The sequence below is a fragment of the Canis lupus genome, chromosome 8 (genome assembly GCF_048164855.1).
Source record: "Canis lupus baileyi chromosome 8, mCanLup2.hap1, whole genome shotgun sequence".
Lineage (NCBI taxonomy): Eukaryota > Metazoa > Chordata > Mammalia > Carnivora > Canidae > Canis > Canis lupus.
Genome location: NC_132845.1, coordinates 52,107,370 through 52,131,552, shown reverse-complemented (window position 1 = coordinate 52,131,552; position 24,183 = coordinate 52,107,370). Strand labels below are relative to the sequence as shown.

The 24,183-nt window shown below is 40.6% G+C and overlaps 1 protein-coding gene and 1 long non-coding RNA gene across 7 annotated transcripts in view; one reads left to right on the top strand and one right to left on the bottom strand.

Moving 5' to 3' along the window:
- LOC140638518 (uncharacterized) overlaps nucleotides 1-678 on the top strand; it is a 59,305-nt gene extending 58,627 nt beyond the window's left edge. Inside the window, exon 3 of the long non-coding RNA XR_012035544.1 lies at nucleotides 550-678. This is a non-coding gene — a long non-coding RNA (uncharacterized lncRNA). The remainder of the gene's footprint in view (nucleotides 1-549) is intronic.
- IQCK (IQ motif containing K) overlaps nucleotides 1-24,183 on the bottom strand; it is a 132,107-nt gene that overhangs the window by 83,202 nt on the left and 24,722 nt on the right. For 5 of the 6 annotated variants that reach the window (XR_012035542.1, XR_012035541.1, XM_072835982.1 and 2 more), the window contains exons 5-6: nucleotides 11,523-11,575; nucleotides 11,308-11,385 (exon numbers count right to left, since the gene is read on the bottom strand). Coding sequence is in view for 3 of the 6 variants with exons in the window: in XM_072835982.1 (XP_072692083.1) it covers nucleotides 11,308-11,385; nucleotides 11,523-11,575 (131 nt within the window). In the remaining 3 variants the exon portion in view is untranslated. The remainder of the gene's footprint in view (nucleotides 1-11,307; nucleotides 11,386-11,522; nucleotides 11,576-24,183) is intronic. The other variant, XR_012035543.1, reaches the window with a different exon arrangement.

The following is a 24,183-nucleotide window of genomic DNA, read 5'->3' as shown; positions in this document are numbered from 1 at the left end:
AAAAGGGAAAAGATTCTTTTCCTTTCAACAGGGCATGGCAGCAAATTTTCTGCTGTGCCACCATTTAATTATGATCTTTAGTGCAACATGCATGCCATTTCCTGTGCCATTTAGAAGGCACAAGCGTTTTCCTTCCCACCATTAATTTTCACACAAACACACCATCATACGGCTAGTGCTTGTCCTCAAATGGCACAGTGACACTTTTGTTTTCACTTCAGCTTTTGGTCATAAGATACCTTTCACCAACATGAAAGTATTGTGGATTTTTTTCTTTTCTTTTTTTTTTCTCCCAAGGGTAGAACTTAGCTGAAAAGACATTTCACCCAAAGCAAGCTTTTCTTTTCCAAAACACAATCTTTGTCTCATTGAAGGTCCCAGTTTAATGATGTCTTTCATGAGCCTTCTCCCCTGGGGCATGGGACCAGATAGGCAGCAGGGCACTTTTGTTCCTGTGCTTATTTAGTGATTTATTTTTGCAAATGAATCTGACCAATTCTTTTTCAATCAATATAAAAAGTAAAACTTTTCTTGTTCTTACTATCATAGCAAAAGGTTTCGTTGTTTCTGATTGGCTGGTTGAGTCAGGACTCTATACCATGAAAGAGGATGATGCCAGATTCATAAATAGGAGTAAAGCCATCAGGAGATGTGATGTCATCCACCACCGCTGAAAGGTAGGGAACAAAACCCCTCATTGAGCTCTGATTAGAGCATGTAGTAGATTGTGTTATTGGTGCCAGTTATTACTTTTGTCCCTGGAAGAGAATTGTGTATCTCTACTCTGCCATATGGCTTGCAGTTTCTGCCTGGCAGTGGTGTCAACTTCCCCATAGCACTGCTATTCGACTTGGCTATGGATTTGTATTGCCCAATGAAATATGAGCAGAAGTAACGCTTGCCACTGCATGGATCAGCCACTGCTCTTCTCTCTCTGCCATGAGAGTGAGGGAGGGGGCTGTTCCTTCATCCTGGGTCCCAGAATGAAAAGAGTCAAAAGTGACATGCCGATAACATAAAAAAGGGTGGAGAATAAACGTCTGCCATTGTAAGGCACTGAGATTTGAGGGCTGTTTGTTACTGCTTCAGAACCTAGAGAAAGCTGACTACTTCAGGGTACTGAGCATAGTTGGGGCAATGCCATGTAGGAACACATATAAGTCAGGACTCTTCCATTTGCAAGTATTAGAAACCTAACTCAAACTGGCTTAGGCAAAAAAACTAAAAATTTTTAAAAGGCTTAGTAACTAAGGGGGCAGAGTTGACTTTAGGCATGACCATATAGAGAGGCCCCAAACAATGCCACAGAAACTCAGGCTCTGGCTGCCTCTCAGTTCTGCTGTTATCCCAGCAGCTCAAGGCTTATGACCTCAAAGCTCCAGCTCTCGAGAAAAAGAAAGGAAAACTTTCCTGGCTGCTTGGGAGCAATCATGGTGGTCAGGGGGATGCACAGCCCTGATTGGCCAGGCCTGGGTCACACACTTGGCTCAGAGCCGGAAATGGAATCGGCTCACCGTCCACATGGACTGATATTAGAAGAGAGGTGATCCTTCCAGGCACAGGAGGGAACCCTCTAACCAGGAGGAGGAGGAAATCAATGCAGGGTGGAGAGTAACATGAATATCTACCACAGAAAGCAAGAAAATGGAATAAAAAGAAGTAGAATAAGTACCCTCTAGTTTTGTAAATTTTTTTTACTTACTTAATTTATTTATTTTTGAGAGAGAGAGAGAGAGAGACAGAAAACACACAAACATGTGAGCAAGGGGAGGGGGAGAGGGTGAGGGACAGAGACTCCAAGCAGACTGTCTGATGTGGGGCTTGATCCCACTAACCCTGAGATCACGAGCTAAAATGAAGAGTGAGACACCTAACTGACTGAGCCACCCAGGTGCCCCTGGTTTTGTAATGGGTTGTAATTTTAATTCTTAAAGTAACTCTGTAGACAATACAGCAATGACAAAATAATTTAGAAAAGAAAAATAAAAGCTGTGTTCCTGTTCTTTGGAGTGAAACATCCTTTTGAAAGATTTCTAGGTCTAGAGTTATTTAATTCTATGGTTATCCTTGATTTTAAACATTTACTTTTTACAATATAGTTTATATATTTATTATTTATAAAGATTTATTTATTCATTTATGATAGAGAGAGGCAGAGACACAGGAGGAGGGAGAAGCAGGCTCCATGCCAGGAGCCCGACGTGGGACTCAATCCCAGGACCCCAGTATCGCGCCCTGGGCCAAAAGCAGGCGCTAAACCACTGAGCCACCCAGAGATCCCCCTAATATAGTTTATTTAACAAATATGTTTCTTTTATATGTGATAAAATCTTATTTTTATAAATTGAGAAAAAAATGTCAAGCGTTATCAATGTCTATATAAAATAACTACATAAAACGCAGTTATTTAAAGCTCAAAGTCTCGGAAAAGAAATGGGTAACTGAGAAGGGATAGACAGAGTGAAGAGTTTGCTAAATTAAGGGTAACCTGTAGGAGAAGGACCCAGCATTTATGTGAAAAGCAACTGGCAGCCACCTGTGACAAATGATCCTAACCTGCCAGCTGTGATCTGACAATATAATGACATCAAGCAACAAAGACAGCTGGGCTTGGTGGAGAATTTGTCTTACCCAGAATGTTAAAATAGAGCCAAACTCACATTTAAATGGCTCCCTAGGCTGGTAGATGGGATTCTCTGAGGCAATAAATGCTAACACACACATAATATACAGAGCTGTATCTTCCACAGCCGCTGCACACTGAAATCAGCACATAAGATGAAAATCACATCTAGTCAAAATTTCCCTTTAACATACCTCAAATTACCCATTGCATCTCTCAATTAGTGTCACATAGCCAGTGTTCTCCCAGTCTTAGCACTGATTACTCTAAGTACCAGGTGAGCTAAGAGGCAGTGAAGCAGATGGATTTACCATTCATTAATGGCAATGGACTCAGGAGCCAGGCTGCCTGGGTTCAATCCTGTCTCGTCGTTTGCCATCTTATGACCTCAGGGAAGTTATCTCTGCACCTCAGTTCTTTCTCTGAAATACAGCTGCCACTGGGAGCTAGTACTCATGGAATACCCAGCATTCCCTTATGGATCTCAGCATCCCTTGCAGTTGGTTTGGGGTCAGGCTCTGTGAGGAGAGGTGAGAAGGTTAAGAACATTCTAGGCTGAGAAGGTTAAGGTGCCTCCTCTTTTCTTCCTCTGCTTCAGTGACCTCAAAAATCATGTTCTAAATAGCCATAAACAAAAGGGCTGTCCAACCTGTGTCAGTGTTTGTATGAGCAAGAAGTAAGCTGTTATTACTTCAGTGTTGTTTATAACTGCAACCTAGCCTAACATAGCCTGACTCATACAAGGGAGACATAAAATTCCCAACCTGTAGGGTTATTGCCCAAGTTAAATTAGGTCCTATTTATCAATCGTTCAAAAGAGTACCTGAGTAAACACTATATAAATGCTTGGTTGGCAGGTAGTTATGTAGGTAGACAGACATACAGATGAACAAACAGAAGGAAGTAGTTATGTTATGAGGGGCACATAACACTGAGGACAACTTCCTCTTTCTTTCCCCCAAAAGCATACCACTGAATTAACTTACATTAAGTACATGCATACTGCAATCCAACTATACACAAAAACTGTCCAGGAAGACATTTGTCACATTTGTCTGTGCCACATATGCCACATTTGTCTGTGTCATATTTCCATGGCATAGGGTAAGTACCCAACCAGCTTATGAATATGTCTGCTCTGTAATTTTAGAGCACATTTCAGCATTCAATACATATTAGCTAAATAAATGAACAAATAAATAACTCCCTTTAAATAGTTGGAACATAGCTGTTCGTATATGTATCAGTATTGGAAAAATGGTATCCCTTTCATAGTTGGCACCAGAATTCCTCTTAGGTAAGGAAGTAGATATGTTTAGATGAAAGACCATTTTATCGATGGAAAAACTGAGGCTCAGAGAGGTTAAGTTATCTTTGCCAAAATTCACACAGCTGGAAATGGTGAAACTTGGTCTGGAAGGTGGAGATGTGATTCCGGAGCCCAAGTACTTAACGTCTACACTTCCACTGCCACTTCACATTCTTACACCGCCCTTGGTAGATCCAGGATTTGACCTGCTGTCATCTTCTCCAATCCATCCCCCACTAGTCTTCTCAGTTACTTCATTATTCTTACTGATGACACCTTCAACACCATGACCTCCAGTCCACATGATTCCATGACCGGCATCTTCCCTTGCATCAGTCACTTAATAGAATGGCCACATCTTAGAATGGGTTGTCCCTGGAGACTGTCATATCTCAATTTTCCAAATTCCTGTTCAGATCGTAACCTCCCTATCCTCCCATCTTTCCCACTTACTCACACTTATTTATATTGTTTTCAGTCCTTATACAAGGCTAGGATTTGAGAACTGGTATCTAGAACAGGGCTCAGCAAACTATAGCCCATGGACCAAATATGGCCCATCACCTATTTGTATAAATAAAGTTGTACTGGAATCCAGCCATCCATTTATTCATGTACTGTCTATGACTGTATTCATGCTACAATGGTGGAGTTGAAGTCATTGTAACAGAGACCATATGAAGCCTGCAAAGCCTAAAAGATTTACTCCACTCTACAGAAAAAGTATTTATTAAAGGAAAAAGTATTACTGGAGCCATGTTCTTAGGGAAGCCCAAGACTCGGATTGTGTTAACCTTCCTCCTCTTTGGTGCTGGGGAGAAGTGGGTTTGGCATCAGAGGAGGGTGTGAAAGGAGAATAAGGTCAAAGTAAGGGAACTGTTGGTGCCATGCACATTCAGAACCAGGTCTCAGGAAGGGTGACCAAGGCCTCTCCAGCCACCATAAGGCTTCTGACTTGGGCCCACACCTGCTACTCTCTCTTTGCCCAGGGACCATTTTCCTTCCATAAGTTTTTCAGCACAATCACATGAAAACTCAGTCTCCCCCATTGCCTGTCACTCCAAGCATCTCCGGTGGAGAAGAATAGCCCACAGTGCCCCCCCTTGCCCGGTTGACTGCCAGTCAATAGATACTTCCTTGCCCACGGCACATCCACCATTTAATCGAGGGGTCACGATGAGCTTTGAAAAATCTCATTGTTTCTTTTCCTTTTAATTTTTTATTATGGAAAATTGCAAAGATATAAAAAAGTAGGCAGAAAACAAAAATGAACCCATGTCACCATGCCAGCTTCAATTATACTGTTCTGCACATCAGTTATTCAGCGTCGTTCCCACCAACCCTGTCTACAGACATCATATCATTTCATATTTCATTCATAAATATTTTAGCATGTTTCTCTAAAAGGTAGTAACTTTTTTATCATGACTATGAAATGATTATCATACCTTAAATAAAAGCACAATAATTCTTTATATCATCAACTATATATTAAGCAGTCAAATTTCCAGTTGCCTCCTAATTTTTCTTTCTTTGAATCATGATCCAAATAAGATATACCTATTGAAATTTCAAAAGCCATATGGACCCCTACCGTTCCCATTTTAGTGTCTCCAAGTTTGGTCATTTCTTACTTCCAAAGTAAATACATAATGTGGTGTTTCGTTCTCTTTCTGAAAATTGGTTGATAAATCATTAACAGAATTTTTAAAATATGGTACTTTTGGAGAAAAACCTAAGATATTATTCATAGAAAAGATAATCATGCTTTCCCTTTATTTAAGATCCCCTAGGCCCAGTCTAGACCTTTCACTATATTATCTTTGCTAGTCTTCAACCCTGATTTTACCCAACCATCTGTTTTCTCCACCCCCTTTCTAGGGTTGCAGAGGGTTGCTGGTGATAATCACATAAGCAGGCTGTTTATATGCACCACAAATTCAGGCCATCAGCTGGGCCATCCCTATTTATCCCTAGTTGATTCCCTATCAAATTCACAATGGCAGCTGCTGCACCACCGCCCCCTCTTCCATGCCCCCCACAAGCCTCCAGAACCTGGGCCTCCCTCTTAGCAGATGCCTTCACACCTACATGAACAACCAGAATGACAGGACCCACCATGAACTTGCTCAACTTCTCCCCTTCCAACTCAAATTTTCTTTCACTTGTAGCTCTGGCCTCAGAGGAAGTCATATATCTTCTTCTATCTAATATATGTGTATACATGCATAGAGATATCTCTGAAAGGAAGTTCACTAAAATGTCAACAATGGTTATATCTGGGAGACGGGCTCATGGGTGATTTGTACCTTATCCTTTTTACTTTTCTATTTGCTTTTATTTTTTCTCTAAGCATGTGTCACTTTTGTAAAACCCATAATACCATTTCAAAAATGTCAGTGATCCCCAAGAAAATGTAGATGATCCCTGAGTGAGGTACTTCCAATTTTCCCATATTCTCTGTTACACTTTGAGGTAGGCAGAACAATGGCACCTAAACATGTCCACATCATACTTCCTAGAACCTTATGGTACCTTACAATGGCAAAAAGGACTTTGCTGATGTGATTAAAGACCTTGAGATGGGAAAAATATTCTGAATTAGCTGGGTGAGCCAATGCAATCATAGGAGTCCTTAACAGTTGAAGAGGGAGGCAAAAGAGAGAGAGAGAAATGTGACTAATGAGACAGGATCAGAAATATGCAATGCTGCTGGCTTTGAAGATGGAGGAAGACACCACCAGCCAATACAGGAAGCCTTGAGAAGCTGCAAAAGGCAAGGAAATGGGTTCTCCCCTAGAGCCTCTGGAAAAGAATGCAGCCAGTCCACAACTTGTTTTTAGCCCTGGGAGACCTGTGTCAGTCTTCTGACTTCCAGAACTGTAAGATGATAACTTTGCAATGGTTAAAGCCACCAAGTTTGTAGTAATTTGTTATAGCAGCAATAGAAAACTAATATACCCCTACTCTCTCTTTCTGCTGGTCATTTAAATCAACATAAAAGGGATCCGTGGGTGGCTCAGTGGTGTAGCACCTGCCTTCGGCCCAGGGCGCGATCCTGGAGTCCCGGGACCGATCCCACATTGAGTTCCCTGCATGGAGCCTGCTTCTCCCTCTGTCTATGTCTCTGCCTCTCTCTCTCTCTCTCTCTCTCTCTCTCTCTCTCTCTGTGCATACTCTCATGAATAAATAAGTAAAATCTTTAAAAAATAAACAAACATACATACATAAAATCTAAGCAGAAACAATTACTTGCTTTGCAACAACTAGAAAACAAGCCATGATCACCACTGCCAACCACATGACTTAGAGTAAGTGCCTCCTTCATTGAGTCTCTGGAACCAATTCTGGGGTACTCCAAAGTTTAGCTGTGGTCCATCTTGGCTCTTGGCTCCATCCGTACATCTGTCATGGGAACCTTGATTCCAAAATCAACATTTCTCTCTAGCCCCCACTTCTGAGCTTCAGGCCAATGTTTGCAATATGGATGTCCTAGAGGCACCTCAATCTCAATGTGCTTAAGATAGAAATCCTTATCTTTACCCTTGAGCCTGTTTTCCTGGCTAGGTCTCTTTGCTTCTATCCTGGGCCTCCCCTTTGCCCAGCAAATTCTCATCTTTTCAGGCACATCTCTTCTCCACTGCCAAACTCATCTTGTGACATCCATCCCCTCTACCCACCCCAACTACCTCCTTTTCTATTCTTGCTGCCCCAGTTCAAGATCTGAAGGCTGTAACCAGGCTTTCCCCAATCTTACATAACCCCTGCACTCCTGAGAGTTATCTTGCCAAAACAGCCTGCTCACATTACACACCTCTGCTCCAAAATCTTTTAATACTCTCTCTTTCACTTATGGAATAATGCCCAAACTTCATGGTTTTGCTGAAGAAACAAAATCTACTCCCTAACTCCCTTTCAGCCTTATCTTCTATCCCATCCCTGTATCTTGACATGCTCTAGGAGCCAGCTGTGCTGATTTCCTGTGCTTGGACCAAGTCCTGCCTTCTCCCACCTTTGCCTTTGGTCTTGAGTACCCTTTTCTGTTGTATCTCTCTTTCTAAGTCCACAGTGTCCTTTGATGGCAACTGCAGCCACCAGTGAGCCACATGTTACTATAGGCTGGGCCTGTTGTGATTTCATTTGTAAGTGAATCATTTCACTGCGTCTTTCTAATTTTACTTATCTAAACATTTTACTGATGAGGATATGGAGGCTTACAGAGTGACCTGCTATGGCGCTTTTAAAATATGTCTGCACATGATTTGATATTCTTCCCTTCAAAAGGTGAAGCCTCATCACACTCCCATTGAATGTGGCACTTGAGCTGTACTTAGAGACTCACTTCTAATTAACTAACTAAATATGAGGGACGCCTGGGTGGCTCAGCGATTAAGCGACTGCCTTTGGCTCAGAGTGTGATCCCGGAGTCCTAGGATCAAGTCCTGCATTGGGCTCTCTGGAGGGAGCCTGCTTCTCCTCCCTCTTCCTATGTCTCTGCCTCTCTCTGTGTGTCTCTCATGAATAAATAAAATCTTAAAAAAAAAAAACTAACTAAAAAAAAAAACCTAACTAAATATGGTCAAAGTGCAGGTGTTTGGCTTCCCAGATTGGGTCACAAAAAGCCCTGCAGCTTCCTTTTTATTATTATTCTTTTTAATCTGCAGCTTCCTTCTTGGTCTCTAGTTTCTCATCCTAAGAGAGACCAATTGCCGCATTGGGAGGACACTCAAACAGCCCATGTGGAGAAAAACAGAGGCCTTTGACAATCACCCTGTGGCTAAGCCAACCTGAAAGTCGCTCCCTCTCTGCTCAGTCGTACCTTCAGAGCACTACAGGCCCTGCGATATCTTGACCATGGCCAATGATAGACCTTGAACCAGAATTACCCAGCTGAGCTGCCCCTGAATTCCTGATCCACAGAAATGATGATATAGGAAGTATTGATTGTTTCAAGCCACTAAGTGCTGGAGTAATTTTTTACAGAGTAATAGAAAGTAAAACACCCAGGGTCATGCAACTAGTAAGTAGTAGAATAGAGATCTGAATGCTGGTTTGTCTGTCCACGGAGCTTATGCTCTTAACCCCAACCCAAAGCTGCCTGAAATGTTAGCTTATATTTTGCTTCCTTTAAAAAACATTGACAGTCTTCCCTCAAAATTCACCTACCTCCAATGTGTGCCTTTAAGCCTTCTTCAAAATGCCCATTTATTATGCTGCCAACAATCACCATATTTGCCTAAGACCTACCTCACTTTATTTGCAACTTCCCAGATCCTTTCAGCTTTAGCATCTAGATCTTAGTGTTGTCATTAAGATTAAATAAGACAACCTGTGTAAAAGTGCTTAGCAGAGGGATGACTAAATTATACTATTTATTACCTTAAGTATACTATTTTTTACTAGAATAATATGATTATACTATTTATTTAGACACAGAACTTCTTCTGCTGTAGGGGAGAGGTCTCAACTCTGGCTGTATACTAGAATCACCCAGGAAACTATTTTTTAAAAAAAACAACAATTCCTGGGCTATACCCTGAATTAATAGGGCTCATTTAATCAGTCTTGTGTGAGGCCAGGCAACAAAAGCTCCTCAGATGACTTTCAAGTGCAGCCAGGGTAGGAAACCACTGGATTAGGTCAGAGGTTCTCAACCAGAGGCTACTTTGTTGTCTCCTTGCCCTGCTCAGGCCCTCACTCCCCTGACATTTGCTAGTGTCTGGAGATATTCTTGATGGTATGGCTTTAGGGAGGTGCTATTGGCATCTGGTGGGTGGAGGCCAGAGAATTTGCTGAACATTCCACAATGCACAGGCCAACCCCACGTCAGATAATTATCTGGTGCTAAATGTCAATAGTGCTGAGGTTCAAGAAACCTGAATTAGATATTATTTCCCAGGTCATGCCCTCGTTCTTACTTGTCTCTCTGACTCTTCTGATCAAAAATACCTTTGAGAAGGATATAGCACCTGAATCTTTGCCTCTCAAAACCAAATCTGAGTACCAACCAGCTTAGCCACTGTCCCAACTGGGAGGGTCTGTGAATGGTCTTGTGCTTCCCCATTTCCCTTTAGTGCTGAACCTGTATTACAACACCCACCACAGAAACTTTAGTTAGCTGTAAATATGTCTCTCTTACCCCCAGAGCCAGAGCCATATTTTATTCATCTCTATTTACTCCACAACACCAGGCTCTGTACATTGCATGTGGTCAGGTGTTTAAGAACTATGTATTGCACCAAATTAGATTAATATAATTTAAAGTTTTATCATGCTTCTTGGCATCTCTTTGGAAGATTATGGAAATAAAGAATGCAAATGCCCATTAAAGTGAGAGCTCTTGTGTTTCGGTTCTTGTGGAGTTAAAGTGAAATGATCACTTTCATCACTTAGTATATTTATATGAGCTGCCAGGGAAGTTAATAACTATTTTAAATTAAGATATTTATACAATAAATGACTAGGTTTTTGAGCAGATTCTTTTTTAGAGAAGTTCTCCTATCCTTAAGATTCTTTTTTATTGGTTATTAAAAGTGGGAAAATGTTTCATTTTCAAAGCAAAGCAACAACGTGGAGAATGATACTGAAAAAAACCTTGTCGTAGAAAAACATGCAAATTTTCCACTTAGTAATCATTTTTACTCAGTACATTACGGGCTTTCCATTTTCACAGTGGGCAAAATTAGGCACAGGTCTAGAAGCTAAATAAGAAAACAAGGTTTTCTAATATTCTTCTTTCAATGTGTAGCTGGTCTCAGATTTTTAAAAAGCTGGTAAAGGGGTGCCTGGCTGTTCAGTTGGTAAATATTTAAAATGTAGAATTTTTAAAAAATCTTTATTCATTCATGAGAGACACAAAGAGAAAAGCAGAGACACAGGCAGAAGGAGAAGCAGGCTTCCTGCGGAGAGCCCAATGTGGGACTCCATCCTAGGACACCAGGATCATCACCTGAGCCGAAGGCAGATACTCAACCACTGAGCCACCCAGGAGCCCTAAAATGTAGAATTGATGCATACAACTAAAAATTAATATTTAGAAAAGTTTATTCATATTTCTTGAGACATAATAACCTTGAGATGGGGCAGGGAGGGAGGAAGGGAAAAAGAGAGGGAGGTAGAAAGAACGGAGAGATCAATTACTTAGGATAAGAATTCTTTTAAGTTTTCTGCTTTATTTCTGAAGTTCTTCTTGAATAATCACTACATGGATGGGATGTTCTTAGCCTATACTGAAAATAACTAGAGACAAGAGCCACAAATATAACTGACCTGGAGACCTGGGTGGATTACATGAGTTAGCTGGATTGGAGAAAACCATCATTAACACAATCTTAAAATAGGAATAAATTATTAGAGGCCTTGTGTTGGTACTTACTGATGCTTCAGCCACTGCTCCACAAATGGAATGGAGAAGAATTCTGTGAAAGACTCCCCTATCCTCTTTGGATTTTGACTGGAAACGATGCCATATGTTTGATTGATAAAAAAAACAGTAAGCAAAAATTCAAGTCAATTGTTGCTATTCTGCTTGCAAATTAACACTATTGAATCCTTAGGGTCATTGAATATTCAAAGACATGCAAAACTTACTTGTATAACCACTCGGTCAGAAAATTACAGGCAATGAATTTGGTTCTTTTTCTCTAAAGAGAAAAGAGAGAAGAGAGAATTAAATTATTCTCTTTGTCCACATGTCTGAGTAGGACAAAGGAAGAGAGGTTAATTGATTTTTTTTGTGTTAGATGAAATATGCATGAGTCTTTTATGAGGTTTATAAGTGTATCAACAAACAGTAAATCGGGGTGATGCAAAGAATTCTGAAGACAGGGACGCCTGGGTGGCTCAGCGGTTTAGTGCCTGCCTTCAGCCCAGGGCGTGATCCTGTAGTCCTGGGATCAAGTCCTACATCAGGCTCCCTGCATGGAGCCTGCTTTTCCCTCTGTCTGTGTCTCTGCCTCTCTCTCTCTGTGTCTCTCATGAATATAAATAAAATCTTAAAAAAAAAAAAAGAATTCTGAAGACATTTCTTTAGTCATCTTTTTTTTTGTTGTTGTTGTTTTAAAGATTTTATTTATTTATAGCAAGGAACAGTCATGACACAGTTCTGCCCTATGAGATAGAAATGAACAGGTCCTATGGATTTCTGAAAAAGTTCTGCTTTCTCAATTTCTGCTGCCCCTCCTTCCTTGAAGCTTCCTTCTGCTTCTTTCAATCTAGAATACAGATGTGTGACTGGACGTGGAATAGCACCTTTCAACGATGAGGCTAAAAGCCACATACTAAGGGTAGGTTAGAAGGAGCCTGGGTCAATGATGACTTCCTTAATCTCTATGCCAGCTTGGGTCTGACCTACTTTGAATATCTTGATATGTAAGAGGAAATAAATGTCTTTTGGTTTATTACCACTGTTCTTGAGTTTTCATTACATGCCAGTGAATGCAGTCCCTAAGAGATAGATAGATAGATAGATAGCCAGTAAACCACAAGGAAAAAACCTTCTAGAGTACTGGGAGAGAAGGCATGCTAAGAAGGCATGGGGTGGGCCACTAGATATCCTGCCTCCTGAATCCACTGAAAGTCTCTTGTAACCTAAATGGAATCAGTCAACTCCTTTAAGAGAACTGTACTACCTAGAACATTCTATGCATTCAGTGCAATCCCTATCAAAATACCATCAAGTTATTTCATACAGTTGGAACAAATAATTCTAAAATTTGTATGGAACCAGAAAACACCCCAAATAGCTAAAAGAATATTGAAAAAAGAAAACTAAAATTGGTGGCATCACAATTCTGGACTTCAAGCTCTATTACAGAACTGTAATGATCAAGACAGTGTGGTATTGGCACAAAAACAGACACATAGATCAAGGGAACTGAACAGAGAATCCAGAAATGGACCCTCAACTCTATGGTCAACTAATCTTTGACAAAGCATTAAAGAATATCCAATGGAAAAAAAAGACAGTCTCTTCAACCAATGGTGTTGGGAAAATTGGGCAGCCACATGTAGAATAATGGAACTGGACCATTTCCTCATACCATACACAAAAATAGATTCAAAATGGATGAAAGACCTAAATGTGAGATAGGAATCCATCAAAATCCTAGAGGAAAATACAGGCAGCAACCTCTATGACCTCAGCCACAGCAAACTTCTTCCTAGACATGTCTCCAAAGGCAAGAGAAACAAAGGCAAAAATTAACTATTGAGACTTCATCAAGATAAAAAGCTTTTGCACAGCAAAGGAAACAGCCAACAAAACCAAAAGACAACCAAAAGAATGGGAGAAGATATTTGCAAATGTTATATCAGATAAAGGGCTAATATCCAAAATCTACAGAGAACTTATCAAACTCAACATTCAAAGAATAATCCAATCTGGAAGACATGAAAAGACATTTCTCCAAAGAAGACATACAAATGGCCAATAGGCACAAGGAAAAATGCCCAAGATCACTCGGCATCAGGGAAATACAAATAAAAAAACACAATGAGATACCACTTCACATCAGTTAGAATTACAAAAATTAAGTCAGGAAACAACAGATGTTGGTGAGGATGGGGAGAAAAGGGAACCCTTGTATACTGGGGGAATGCAAACTGGTGAAGCCACTCTGGAAAACAGTATGGAGGTTCCTCAAAAAGTTGAAAATAGAGCTACTCTATGACCCAGCAATGGTACTACTGGGCATTTGCCCCAAAGATACAAATGTAGTGATCCAAAGGGGTATCTGCACCCCAATGTTTATAGCAGCAATGTCCACAATAGCCAAGCTATAGAAAGAGCCCAGATATCCATCAACAGATGAATGGATAAATGGACATAAATTATATATAATAATTTATTATATATAATATATCATTATATATAATAATTTATAATTATATAATATATATATAATGGAATATTACTCAGCCACCAAAAAAAGAAATCTTGCCATTTGCAACGACATGGATGGAACTAGAGGATATTGTGCTAAGCAAAATAAGTCAATCAGAGAAAGACAATTATATGATCTCACTTATATGTAGAATTTAAGAAACAAAACAGAGGATCATAGGAGAAGAGAGGAAAAAATAAAACAAGACAAAATCAGAGAGGGATACAAACCATAAGAAACTCTCAACTATAAGAAACAAACTGAGGGTTGCTAGAGAGGAGGGGGTGGGGAGATGGGGTAACTGGGTGATGGGTATTAAGGACGGCACGTGACGTGATGAGCACTGGGTGTTATATAAGACTGATGAATCACTGAACTCTACCTCTGAAACCAAAAATACATTATATATTAATTAATTAAATTTAAATTAAATAAAAAGAGAATTGTTACAGAAACCAGGAGATAGAAGGTTGCCACATCTCCCTTTAAGATAGCAGAGATAAGAACCAAGTAAATCTGGAGGTGATGGTTACCATGTAAGAAGAACCTTCCCAAGAATGAAGGGGGATTTCCAGAGTCTGCTGGAAACTTTCTCTTTTTCTCTCTAGATCTACCCTCTCCACTGTGCTCTGTGCCTCAGGAGGATGATTTTACGGTTCACTTCAACCAGGCTCCCTTACTCACTAGGTGGGTCCAGCCAGTGAGAGGTACCAGCAGGAGATCTGAGACAGGGAGGAGAGAAAGGCAGGGTGTTGTGGATTGAACTGTGTCCTCCCAGACTCAAATTCATATGTTGATGTCCTAACTCCCAGTACTTCAGAATGTGACTGTATTTGGAAATAGGATCACTACAAATATAATTAGTTAAGCCCAGCCACTTCTGAAGGACATAGCAACTCCAAACAAAAAATGTTTGGGGTTCTATTAGCAAGGAAGAAGGGAGATACTGCTAGCTAGACCACCAATGGCAATTGCTAATGACATTGTACTAGACCCTGGATCCAGCTATTCTAGAAGCCCAAATCCCATGGCTCATGTCCTGAGGGATATGAGCCAATATATTCTTTTTTTGATTAAGCCAGTTTTCACTGTATTGTTTATTGCTTATGACAGGAAGAGTTGTAACTCCTATTTCCTTCTTCTCCAGTCAGCTAACCCCCATTTGTCCTTCTAGGTGCCTCCAGGAAGCCTTTCTGAGTATTCTCACCCTCTTCAGTCTAGAGCAGGCTCTCTACCTTCCCCAGTTCCCCATGTCCCTCTGTCATAGCATCTCAGACATAATTATAACTGCTGGCCCACATGTCTACCTCCGCCATTGAACTATCAACTTTCTGAGAACAGGGCATATGTCTCTTTTCTTTATATTTTCATTGCTTAATTGAGTGCTTTGCATGGAGGTGATCAATGGGTGGTGAATAAATGAATGAATGAATTCACCATTCGACTCTCAAATATCAAAGCAAGAAAGAACTCACAAGAATTCTGACATTTAAAAGTGGGAGTTGCTGATATAATTCTGGACAATTTCTCTTCATTTTCTTCTCATAATATTTTATCATGAAAGTTTTCCTACTTCTTTTTTCCCCCCTTCACTTCAAAATAGCCAACTCAGCTTTATAGTCTTAGATAAGGTTGAAAGATTGTTGTGAAATTGATTCTCCCCCAAAAGGAAAGTGCTATTTAGGATTTTTTACTGAAAGCTTTACTATAGCTGTTAGTAAATAAAATATGGTGGTGCCTGAGTTACTGGAGATTGTTTACAGTCTTTTACCTCCTTGATGATGGCCTTTTCTTAAAAAATTGAAACACTGCTAGCCAGGGTAATAAAATTAAATATACTAGACCATGGAACAGGGGTTTCTAAGTCTGCTTTGCAAGAGTAGGGTATCCCTTCAAAAAGCCATCTTTAACCAAAATAAGAAAACTCTTGTACAACAATGCAAATATGTATCTAGCATGAACTGCGATATAATAATTTAAACAATTCAGTAATTGTAAGATAGCAGTGTCTCTCTCCCCTGTCCCACAAAAGATGCTTTGTTCCTTGGCATTTACTGCACCCTTTGGTGGTAAAGATTCCTTCTACCAAGGGAATGCAGCTTGACTTACTCTATTAAATAGACTTCTAAAATAGCCAAATGTTCTGATGTATGAAGGTCATGCAGACAGATTTAATCACTTTTGATGCAAACAAATAAAATGGAAGAAATTGTGTTTTCCTTCTGTTCTGGGCAAGTGTGGACGTGCCGTGCATACTCAGACACATGGAACAGTGGGGATATTGTTCAGCTGTTGTTTAGTTTAAAAATTATCTGCCGGGGAGCTGAAAGAGAGAAGAGAAAGCAAATGAAAAGTTGTGGTGAGTGAAGAGATAAGAGAGGAAGTAATTGAGAGAAAAATTAAGGAGTGAGATTAAGAAACTGTGGGCACCCAGGGTTTATGTAATGTGGATAAACACACGGAGTTCACATTGTTAAAGGGTGAATATGTGCAAGTTTGGGCAAGCAAAGGAAACAGTTAAGACAATCTCAGATAAGGTTAAAAAGCAATTTTTAAAAATCCAGAATTAGGGCAGCCCGGGTGACTCAGCGGTTTAGCACCGCCTTCAGCCCAGGGCGTGATCCTGGAGACCCGGGATCGAGTCCCACATTGGTCTCCCTGCATGGAGCCTGCTTCTCCCTCTGCCTGTGTCTCTGCCTTTCTCTGTGTGTCTCTCATGAATAAATAAATAAAATCTTTTTAAAAAATCCAGAATTAAAAGGAAAAAGACTAAATGTCAAGGGAAAGGACATCATCATGTCATTATGAGTCCGCAGCTTACTTTAAAATGCATCCAAAAAAACAAGGTAGCTGGATAGAGGGATGGACAGATGGATCAGTGGACAGATATCCAAACAAGCAAATAAAGCAAAATAGTAATTGTAGAATCATGGTAAAAATGTGGGTGTTCCCTTGAAGTTCTTTCAATTGTTCTATATGCTGGATAAATTTTGTAATAAAATTCGAGGAGGGGGTGGTGGAGAACATCATCATAAAAGACTGGAACCCCAAAGGAAGAAAAGGCAGAAATTGGAGATCAGTTCAGAGAGTGTTTTGTCCCAATGTTCGTGTTGGGTACATGTACAGGAGGCAGACTGGAGGTGCAGAGACTGGGACAGAAGCTACTAGTGTTGGAAAGGCACAGAGTCTGCATCAGGTGAGGAATGTAATTCCACCCCAAAAAGGTCAAAAGCACATGCTGTGAGGTTAGTGAATTGAAGTGTGGCTTGCTATGGCATTGTGTTCCTTGAGACTGGGTCTGCAAGGGATAGAAATATGCTCAGGTTACCTTGGTGACTGGGTTTTTTTTTTACAAATCAGTTTAGGATAGATTTTTGCTGCAACAAACAACTCTCGAATCTGAGAAGCTTGTATCATCAAAGGTTTATTTCTCGCTCGTGTTACATGAACGTTTCAATCAACTATAGCTCTCTGCTCCACCGCTGTTTTTACTCTGGGACTCAGCCTGACAGAATAGCCTCTCTCTGAAATATCACTAGTTGTCATGGCAAGTGAAAAGAATATGGTGAACCATGCTTTGACTCTTAGACTGTGTGTTTGGAAATGACATATGTCACATCCATACATTGCTTTGACCAAAGCAGTCACATGGTCTCTCCGTTAGGGAGAGCATGCAAATATTTTTGAACACTAATATATTCTATCTGGCACGGGGGTGGGGGATTCTATAAAGGTAGAAGGAGTGAAAGGAAAATGGGAATTCCTCTGACTGGAGATAAGTCTCAGGGAGAAGTGACCAGCGTCCAGAGCTGTTCAGGGCACAAGTCTGGCTAATCACAGTAGCCTCGTCCTTGGGGAGCTTTGTGACTCAACAACATTTCTCGTTCTTGATCTATGTGGGACTCAGCTCTTTGGCATTGCTACTCCCCAGAATGAAGATTCTGATTGGGTTGGTAAGATACTACTCAGGAGAGGTCATCCCTTTGGGGCAGAGCAATTGTATCATTTCACAGACACTTGGCATCCTAGAGTGGCTGCCCACAGGGTGTGACACTTATTCCTGGCTCTATCACTTGCAGCCAGGGTGATGGGGACATGGACAAGGCAGGGACAGGTATGGCACGCATTTAGAATATCATAGCCTCCTTTCCCACATAGGTATTCTCTACACTAAATTTCCACATGCTGGAGACCCCATAGACATGAAAAAATGATAAATAAATCATGCTAGAAATACGTACATACTTGGACTATAATCAGAGGCCAAAATACTTATCACAGCAAACTTCAAACAGAAGTCCAGTTTTTCCCCATTGCATTAGAATTTCATTAGAAAAATAATACTTTTCGGGCAGCCAAGGTGGCTCAGCGCTTTCTTCGGTCCAGGGCGTGATCCTGGAGACCGGGGATCCAGCCCCATGTCGGGCTCCCTGCAGAGCCTGCTTCTCCCTCTGCCTGTGTCTCTGCCTCTCTCTCTCTCTCTGTGTCTCTCATGAATAAATAAATAAAAATCTTTAAAAAATAAATAAATAACAAAAAAAGAAAAATAATACTTTTCAAAAGAACTTAAACATATGTACTCATAACACAAAATATTGACCAAGACTTTCAGCGTGGACCACGTGGTCATTTCTAAAAGTGTTCTTAATTAAAAGGAGCAATGCTAAAATAATTGTACCACACCTTTCCTGTGAAAATCTATTTTTTCCACTCCTTAGAAAATGTTTTCAAACAAAAGCTGATGCTATTTCTAATTCCCTTATTAGTTAAGGCCAGAAAATAGAGTTTCTCCTTCACTGACCAGAGCCCTTGCATTTTTAAAAACATATTTGGGTGTTTTACTCAAAAAATAACAAATAAAAAAACTACAATAAATGACCATTAGATGGCAAGGACTCCAAGAAGAACTAGGAGATTTTGTTTTACTGAATTATTCATAGTGGCAGATTTTAGAGCATGAGATCATCAAATGACTTATCAGGAGTTAGAAATAGTTTCCTGATACTAACTTTTGTTTACAATACTCTTCATTGTAATGGAATTTGATGAGCAACCAAAGCGAAAGGGAACATTTTACGCTACATGGGATAGGATAGGAAAAGAGGTGGGAAGTCTTATCGCCTCTATCCAGACTCTGCATTTAATCCATATTTAAAGCTGAGATAAGCTTTATTTTTAGGCATCATTTTACTCATGCAAAAAACTCCTGATTTCTTTCCAAATTATGCAAGATACCCTCTTCCAGTTTGGCCCTGTTCAGTAAACATTTACTGAGGACCTACTATGTGCCAAGACTGTGTTGAACACTAGAGATAAAGAAATGAGTAAGCCATGGTCCCACTGTGGTTATTAATTCAATGTCCAGCAGCCGATCCCCAGCTGGGTAGTAGCTGTGATGAGTATAGAGGATTAACCTCCTCTCCAGCTCCAGGTGTGAACCCCGATAAGGCAGTCCACATAATCCCACCCCACCTATCACTGAGACCTAAACTAATCTGGTCCACATTTATCCTGACCAAAGGGATTCGCTGAATGAAGAATGGGTGCACAATCAATTTCAGACTGATAAGATATGAGAGGAGATGTGCTGGGGCTTCTGGGAAGTCATTTCCTTTGCTTTTCTAAATAAGCTTGACCATTCTCTCCTGGTTGCTGTAGTAGGTGGGGGCAAAGCTGAGGCCAGTGGCAGTAGTTGTTTTGCCACTCTGAGGGAAGCTAGACTGAGGTAAAAACCAACTCTGCAAGAGGCCAATCAGAGATGCAGAAGAGAACCAAGTCCTCAATTACATCACTGAGCTCCTGAATCAAACCAATCCTGAAATCTTCCTTCTGTACCTCAGAACCATCTAGTTTTCTGAACCAATGAATCCCCTTCATTATTTAAGCCAGTTTCCTGCTGTTTGCAGCATAATGAGTCCTAGCCCAGATAGTGGCCCAACATTCCTTCTGCCTTCTTGTGGTAACAGCACCCTGAGCTCCTTTTGGAGATCCACCCTTCCCCAACTCTAAAGCCATGTGCATTGGGTTAGGGAACCTTCCTTTGCCCAACAGCCCACTGTCCACTAAGTTCCCCTAGTTGCAAGGATTGACTCCAAAGTGGTAATTGACCTGAATCAGTTCAGTTAGAAACTCTGAAAGAGATTTTCTCTTTCTTAGGTACACTTGAACCTAGGAGACATAGGCTGGTGTCACAAGGTGGGGAATGTTTGATGGTCGAGCCAAGCCAGAGAAACAGAATCTAGAGATGGAGAGGTCACCAAGTCATGAAAACATCATCTTGGCCCTCAGATCAAGCTGTGGAAGATCTCCCCACAGGAAAGCATATACTTAAACAAACAAACAAATCTTTTTCACTGAAGTGAGTTTGAATGGAGTTTTCTGTCACTTTGAGGGACTGGCCCCCAGAGTTAACTAGCAGATACGGGACTGGTTAGTTCTGCATACTCAACACATCCAGCTAAAACAAACTCTTTTGAGTTCATAATACTTTTTACTGCTAACAATATCAACACTTTATCAAAAACTGTTTATAGCAAAAATTATTAACCTTACTCTGAATGCCCAATATATTTCCAGAGATGCACTGGAGAGAATTTCCAAGTGAAGTTTACAACACAGCCACTAAGCCAGCTCCATTCAATCTATCAGTCCAATTAAGTTCTCATTAAATTCTGATCTCTCATGTTTCAATTAAGCTAATCCAAAGGCATGTCTAGATGTCAGAGGATCTCCAAGAACACTGAGCCAACTGTAATGTCTAATCTTTGTGATGACATTTATGTGTCTGAAACTTAATTTGCTCCAGCAGAATACAACTCAATTCATGACAAAACAGGAATAGCATTGTCCCCTTTTAATCAACCTTCAGTCTGAGAAAAATGCTGAAGTTCTATCTTAACAATTGCACAGTTGATTTCCTGCCTTAAAACCTCTTCCCCCTTCCGAATCACATAGACTATGGGCAGCCCAGGGGTCCCAGGGAAGGCAGCTATAACTATAAATAGAAGACCAGGAAGGTCAATGTCAACAAAGATTCAACAAAAAACAAGCAAGTCTTCATAAAAACTCTACTCCCATGGAAACTACTGTCTTAGTATGGAAATTATTTGCAACCTAGCATCATAGACATGACTCTAAGAGACCAACAGGTCTGGAGAACTCCCTTCAAGGCCTGCCCTCTGCTCAGAGAAGATGGATAAATTGGTCAAGGCCTGTGCAGAAGGAAGTTTCTGGCAGAGGCTCTGACGATCCATCTCACTATTCTTGCCTAAAGCTGGATTCATTCTTTTTTTTTTTCACTGTTAATTTGGATCCCTGTTTTCTCACTTGCTGCCAGCTGCTTCTCTTCCTGAATCCTTCTTTCAAGCACAGTCCCAGATGACAATGGCTACCCCTTACTGAACACTCACCCTGTGCTAAGTGCCATACACTCGGCATCTTACCCAATCATCTTAAAAGCCCTGGTGAGGTGGATAGTATGATTATCATCCTCCCCATTTAGCAGAAAAGAAAACTGAGACTCACAGTTTAAGGAATCTTTCTAGGGGCCCAGAGTTAGCAAAAGTTGGAGCGGGAGCTTCAAGCCCACCTGTGTGACCCCAGCACGCCTACCCTACCCTTCATCACTGGGTTCTTTCAGAAAATCCGTATGTCTTGAGACTAATTTCCCACCAGTCTTTACCCACAGGGCCAGTCTCAACCCACCTCTTCCTTATCTACTGCCTTCCTCTTTAGTTTTCCATTCCAGGCTGAAGGAACCTTTCTCCAATTTAATTTTGTTTTTATTTTATTGCTACTTTTTACTGTAGCTGTGCTGGTCACTTTTTTTTTTGAGGCAAACACTTTAAATGCCTTATTTAATTCCAATAAACTCTCTTTTACTACTACTAATAATTACTATTATTATGACTTCCATTTTATGGAGGAGGAAACTGAGGCATAGGTAGGTTAAAATTGTGAGGTCCCAATGTTAGCAAGGTCCAAAGCCACATATCTAAAGAGGTAGAACTGGGCCCTAAATTCAGATGAGCATAGTTCCAAGTTCTACGCTTATTAATGAGGCTTCCCTTACATGGCCTCTCACAGAAGCACAGCAGCTACTACCACAAAAATCTGGGTAGTTCCAGGTTTTCAGAACAAAGGTTGGCAAACTGCTTCTTAAAGTGCCAGACATAAACATTAGACTTGTGTCACAACTACTCAATTTGGCTCTAGTGAAAAAGTATAAAAGTGTGCTTTTAGTGCAAAAGTGGTCATAGACAATATGTAAACGAATGGATGAGGCTGTGTTCCAATAAAACTTCATTTACAAAAACAGGCAGCTGGCCCCATAGGCCACAGATTGCAGACCTCTACTTTAGAACATTATCAATCTTTGATAGATGATCTTTCATGTAGAAGCATGGAAAAATCCATAGTACTTGATGTCTGACACAGAAATGTGATTTCAGGAAAGCTCTGTTTACAACTATTTCCTGGATAGCCCTTTTATTATTCTAAGGGATTAACAGTTGAAACATCTTTTGGATCTGGAATTAGTTTAGGACTTGGGTTTTCTTGTTCCTCAAAAGTAGCAGGAGATACTGCAGCTTTCTAAACAACCAAGGGGGTGGTCAATGACTTATTTTAAGATAGATTCTTTAAAAAAAAATCAATTATTTTCATTTGTGTGGTTTTTTTCTTTTTTTTTAAATGGCTTCTAATCCTCTAGACATGAAGTCTCAAGAGAAATCTGGGATACTTGCAGTCTTCCTTTCTCACTTTTTTTTGGTCACTGTGGCTGTGATTCCAGCAGCTTCTTCAGCCTTGGAGGGCTCTTCATAGTTCATTCTCAGATTCTGAGCTCACCATATTATTTCCATGAGTTATGTTTAGATTTTTACAAATACATATTATGTTTAGAAGGCACTAGTATTTTTAGAATGATGAGGAAAGTCCATCCTTGGCCATCTGTAATACACAAATTAGTAACAAGGATGCCACCTTCCATTTATTCAAGCAACAACTGGTTACCCAGTAGGGACCATAGGGAGTAACGTTCCTCTTGTAGACTTGCTACTTTCCAGGCATATGTTAATTGTGTTCACAACAGTTAACGTGTACTCAGTGCTTTCTCTGTGCCAGGCACTCTTTTAAATTTTACTTAACATGGGATCCCTGGGTGGCTCAGCGGTTCAGTGCCTGCCTTCGGCCCAGGGCATAATCCTGGAGTCTCAGTATCGAGTCCCACATCAAGCTCCCTGCATAGAGCCTGCTTCTCCCTCTGCCTGTGTCTCTGCCTCTCTCTTTCTCTGTGTCTCTCATGAATAAATAAATAAAATCTTAAAAATAAGTAAATTTTACTTATTTATCCTCACAACAGCTACTACTTCTTCTCCTTCTCCTTCTCCTTCTCCTTCTTCTTCTTCTTCCTACTACTACTACTACTACTACTACTATTCCCATTTTACAGATTAGGACACAGAAAGTTTAAATATCTTGCCCAAAGTCACTTACTCATAGATAGAAGAGTAAGAATTTGAAACCAGTTGGACTCCAGAGTTTGCACTCTCACACATTACCTCAGTTAACCCTCTCAATAATCCCACCTGTGGTTTACAAATGAGGAGAGGAGAGAGTTGCAGACAAGTAACTTCCCTGAAGTCACTAGGCTAGATCCAGAAGTCAAACCTGTCACCTGCTGCCAGGTCCATATTATTTCTAATACAGCATATGAGGTAAATTGCAAAAAGGGCCGCTATTCTGCACCCTTCCCTGGATCCACATCCTTTGCAATGTAGCTTTACAGTTCTTCTCATCAAGAGGTGGAATCTATTTCCTTACTCCTTGAATCTGAGCTTGTGACTTGTGATCTGCTTTGGCCAATATAATGCCATGAAAGTAGCAATGGGCCAGTTCCAAGCCTCAGGCTCAAGGGGCCTTGAGAACTTCTACTCGAATCCTTATACCCCTGCCCACCTTCCAGGTGAACAATCCAGGGTTCATCTAATGGAACCTGGGAGTCCAAGTCAAGCAGAGATGATCCATCCCAGCTAAGGCCATCCTAGGCCAGCCGGTACCCAGCCTGCCTGGTAGCTACCCACAGACACATGAATAAGCCCAGCCAAGGCCAGAAGAACCTCCCAGCTGAGCCCAACCCAAATTGTTGCCTTGCAAGAGAGTGAACTAAATAAATTGTTGTTTTAAGCCACTAACTTTTGAGACACTTTGTTTTGTAGCAAAAGTTAATTGATACTATGTATAAAAACTGAAATGCAATTTACGGCCAAATGGTAATGTTCACCCTATTTAGCAGCCCATCAAGACTGCTACTAGAGCCACCTGGCACAAAGCCATGCCCCTGAAAGCAAGAGGACAAAGCTTCAGAG